Genomic DNA, 3,953 nt, shown 5'->3' with positions numbered 1-3,953 from the left:
AAGGCAAACAATTGCCTCATTCGTCCTCCATCAGAATACAGGTTCTCTAAGAGACCAGTCAAAATAACAGGTAATAAAGCTACATTATCAAGGTATGCCACAGTGTCAGGAAACCACCCTAGAGAGTTAATAGTAGATGAAGCCTGGCGATCAGAGATATACATTTTTGAATTAGACATATTGAAATTGTACATGCAAATAGATATACATCCACAAAACATAACTGCTACAACACTCACTAGACAAATCACAAAAGTGTAAAACACGTGAGTTAGTTGCTTGTTGCGGTTAGGCAGCTCAGCAGCATTTTTGATAGTCTGTGCACTGTTTAAAACCATGATGGGGTTTATGGGCATCCTCAGGGTGACGGAGAATGGTAAAGGAATGGTTTTTTGAATCAGTTACCACTCGTGACCAATTTGCTAGAAGCCTTATGGGTAGAGGCAGTCCGATCTGCAAGGTTTCTGCATGTTTTTTGACTGCGTGTTCTGCTGTTGACATCTGTAATGTTTTCCACCTGTCACCTTTCTTTGAGGTACAGGGTACATGGTTATTTTGGGGGCTGGTTACTGGTATATTGTGGCTTGTCTTAAGTAGGTTTCTCTTTTGCACATGAAAAGTAGTGCTAAAAAAGAGTACAGCTAGTAATGCTATTACAAGCAATACAATGCTTGCAGCATATCTTTTGTTTTGCGTATGGCACCCTTGGTACAACTGAGTCATTTCTCTGCTGCTAGGGTGTTTGTGGAATGTTGCAATTAGGGGCTTCCAGGGGCAATCCTCCTGAGAGTGATCCATTTCTCCACAACTAAAACAACTAGCTGTGTGTCTGACTTCCTTGTGTATTCTCATCTGGGCATCTAAAGCTGCAGCTAGAGAGGCAGGTAGTTGCTTCTCAAGGCAAGTTTCTTGATAGGGTTGTACCAGCTCAGTAAAGTCACAGTTCTCCCTTGCAGGAGGGCTCTGCAAAGCTCTTGCATTTTCTCTTTCCAAAGCCAAATGCTGAGGTGCTGTTCAAGGCACGAACCCCACTCAAACACGAACAAGTGCCAGAACAGAATTACCGTTTATTCAAACTGCCTAGGTTTAAATACCACACCTGAACATGTCACGTGACCCTCTAACCAATGACAATCAAATACTGTCTGAGAACCCGGGAGACCACAACTCCCATGGTTCATTGCTGCATTCTTCCTGCCACATCTCCCCCCCTTTTTATTAACAAGTTGAGAAACAATACATTTTTAACATTCTTATTATAACAAATCTTATTTCAACTAATTATAAAAAACAGGGCCTATCGTCACAAGGCCTTTATTGAACTGTTTACAACTTTATTGGTTCGTGCAATATTCAAACAATCTCAAATTACCCAGGGTTTGTAGGTGTGGATAACCTTTTATCTGAGGGTGACTTTGTGTAATGGCATCATTTTTATTAAAAAGGGAAATGTGTTGGGTTGTAGATGTTGTGTCTGACGTGGTGTTTTTTGAAGTAGTGTTTAAGACGTCTTGCTATAAAGTGTACTTGCGTTCACACACACATACATGCGTCCACTCAACTTTCTCATTCATACTCCGGTGGCCACCGTTTCATTCTCTCCTTACACATGCACTCTTAAACCCTTTATTGTGTTTGACTCATGGAGTTTTGGTTCTGTATTGGTTACTGTTTCTATGTTTCTTTTGGTTCTGTATTGGTTACTATTTATGTGTTTCTTTTGGTTCTGCATTGGTTACTGTTTATATGTTTCTTTTGGTTCTGTTGTATCATTTATTGCTTCTTTGTGATTATCACTGTTTTAAGGAAATGTTAATGTAGATTTACACACATAGGGAACAGACCCATATCTCTTTCCCCCCCTTTTTTTTTTTTTTTTTTTTCCTGTGTGATGAGTTTACTATTGTTGGTCATGTTTCTTCTAATCCAAATCCTTCACTTATTTCTTCTGGTGGTTGTTCCTGTTGTGGTGGAGGGCTAATATAAGGCCTGACACATCTAGAAGGGACCCATTGCAATTTGGTACCCTTGGATACACAGGCATATCCCCTTCCCCATGTTATGAGATCTAATGGTCCTGACCATTGCCCAGATATTAGATCTTTGATCATAACTAGTGGTTTGGAAGATGAAAGTATTTGAGTTTTATGTTGGCGTTCATACCTGCTATGGTCTGTGTCATCACAGTTTAAGAAATTTAGAACATATGACGCTTTCCATAAGCGTTCCTGGGGGCTATATACCAACTCCCCTCTTTTCTGTCTTTGAAGCATTTCCTTTAGTGTACGGTGAGCTCTTTCTACAATCGCTTGTCCTGTGGGTGAATGCGGTATACCTATGGAATGGAGTACCCCCCAATCTGTGAGAAATGTTTTGATTTTTTTAGAACAATAAGCAGGGCCATTGTCGGGTTTTATGGTTTTTGGAATTCCTAGGATTGCGAAATAACTGAGCCAGTGTCTGATAACGTCTTTGGCTTTTTCTCCCGTATGTGCTGTTGCATTAATGTATCTGGAATGCGTGTCTACTGTAACATGGACATATTTAAGTTTACCGAATTCAACTATATGTGTAACATCTGTCTGCCAGATTTCATTGGCTGTTATGCCCCTGGGATTAACCCCTTCCTTAGCCAGCATTGGGGTAATTCGCTGGCAGTCAGAGCATGACATAATTATGTCTCTGACCTGGTTTATTGTAATTTGGAATTGTCTCTTTAATGAACGTGCATTTTGGTGGAAGAACTGGTGTGAGAGTTTAGCCTGTTCCAGAATTTTGGGAACTGTAGTTACCATAGCGGTTGCATCAGCTTTTTGATTGCCCTCTGCTATGGGTCCTGGAAGTTCTGTGTGTGATCGAGTGTGCATTATGTAAAAATCAAATTTTCTGTGGTTGATAAGAAACCATATGGTACGAATTTCTGTGAATAAGTGAGGATTAGTGACACCTCGAAGGAAGGAGGCTTCGAGACGTGAGACCAACCCTGCTGCATAGTGAGAATCTGTGACAACATTCATAGGTTGATCATGGAACAATTCAAATGCCATGCGGATAGCTGCGAGTTCTAAAACCTGTACAGAACCTTGGTCCAAGGTTTGTACCTTATTGTCCCATTGTCCTGTGGCAGGGTTCTTCCATGTCACGACGGCTTTTTTCGATCGTCCAGACGCATCAGTGAAGACTGTGACTCCATTTACTGGTCGTAGTTTGCAGCGACGCGTGGCCATCAGGGGTAGATTTCCTATTTCCGCCCAGAGTTTATGTTTCAGGAAGTGAATGGAAATATTACCGTTGAAGTCCGCTAATGCAGTCTGAAACCCAGCGTCCTCTGCAAGAAGCCAGTCTAAGTTGTCTTTTGTGGCTGGAATGTAGATCGTCTCAGGATCCCTTCCATCCATCTCCTGCAGACGTCCTCTACCTTTCATAATGAGCTTAGCAAGCATGTCATTAATGGTCCAAACAGTCTTAGGTGGAGAGTGGGGAAGAAATAACCATTCTAGAATTCTCAAAGGGTCGGATTCTGCCTGATCCCATTGGAAAAGGACAGCAAAAGGTTGGAACTTGCTGGATATGATGGCGAGGCGAATGTGCAGGTCAGGGTGTCATCGTCTGCTTTGCCTGTTTTTGACAGCTTGGGAGCATACTTCCAGAGCTTGTTTTGCTTCTGGGGTTAGGGATCGAATAGATGTGAGAGTTGGGTCACCTTTAAGTAGCTGGAAGAGGGGGTGCAATTCCTCTGTTGTGATCCCCAAGACAGGCCTCAGCCAGTTAATGGCTCCTAAAAGCCGTTGCAAATCATTCAGGGTCATAGTGTCCGTTACTTTGAAAGTCAGTGGTCGTGGCATGATTTCCTGTTGAGTGATCCTCCATCCGAGGTAGGTCCAAGGTTGGGTGCGTTGAATTTTTTCTGGGGCAAGCTGCAGACCTGCTTTTTGGATGGTGTCTGTTAAGGC

General features: G+C 42.3%; 1 protein-coding gene across 1 annotated transcript; it reads right to left on the bottom strand.

Moving 5' to 3' along the window:
* Positions 1-1,863: 1,863 nt before the first annotated feature.
* Positions 1,864-3,461, bottom strand: LOC115307172. The gene is made up of 2 exons (XM_029958083.1): positions 3,026-3,461; positions 1,864-2,119 (listed from the first exon to the last, which is right to left on the bottom strand). The coding sequence occupies exons 1-2, from the start codon at positions 3,441-3,443 to the stop codon at positions 1,911-1,913; spliced, it is 627 nt and encodes a 208-aa protein (XP_029813943.1). The 5' UTR covers positions 3,444-3,461; the 3' UTR covers positions 1,864-1,910.
* Between the last annotated feature and the right edge of the window lie 492 nt (positions 3,462-3,953).

This window comes from Manacus vitellinus, unplaced genomic scaffold (assembly GCF_001715985.3).
Source record: "Manacus vitellinus isolate BGI_N305 unplaced genomic scaffold, ASM171598v3 ctg7180002431170_pilon, whole genome shotgun sequence".
Classification (NCBI taxonomy): Eukaryota; Metazoa; Chordata; class Aves; order Passeriformes; family Pipridae; genus Manacus; species Manacus vitellinus.
The sequence above is the reverse complement of the archived record's forward strand: the minus strand, read 5'-3'. Positions and strand labels throughout refer to the sequence as shown.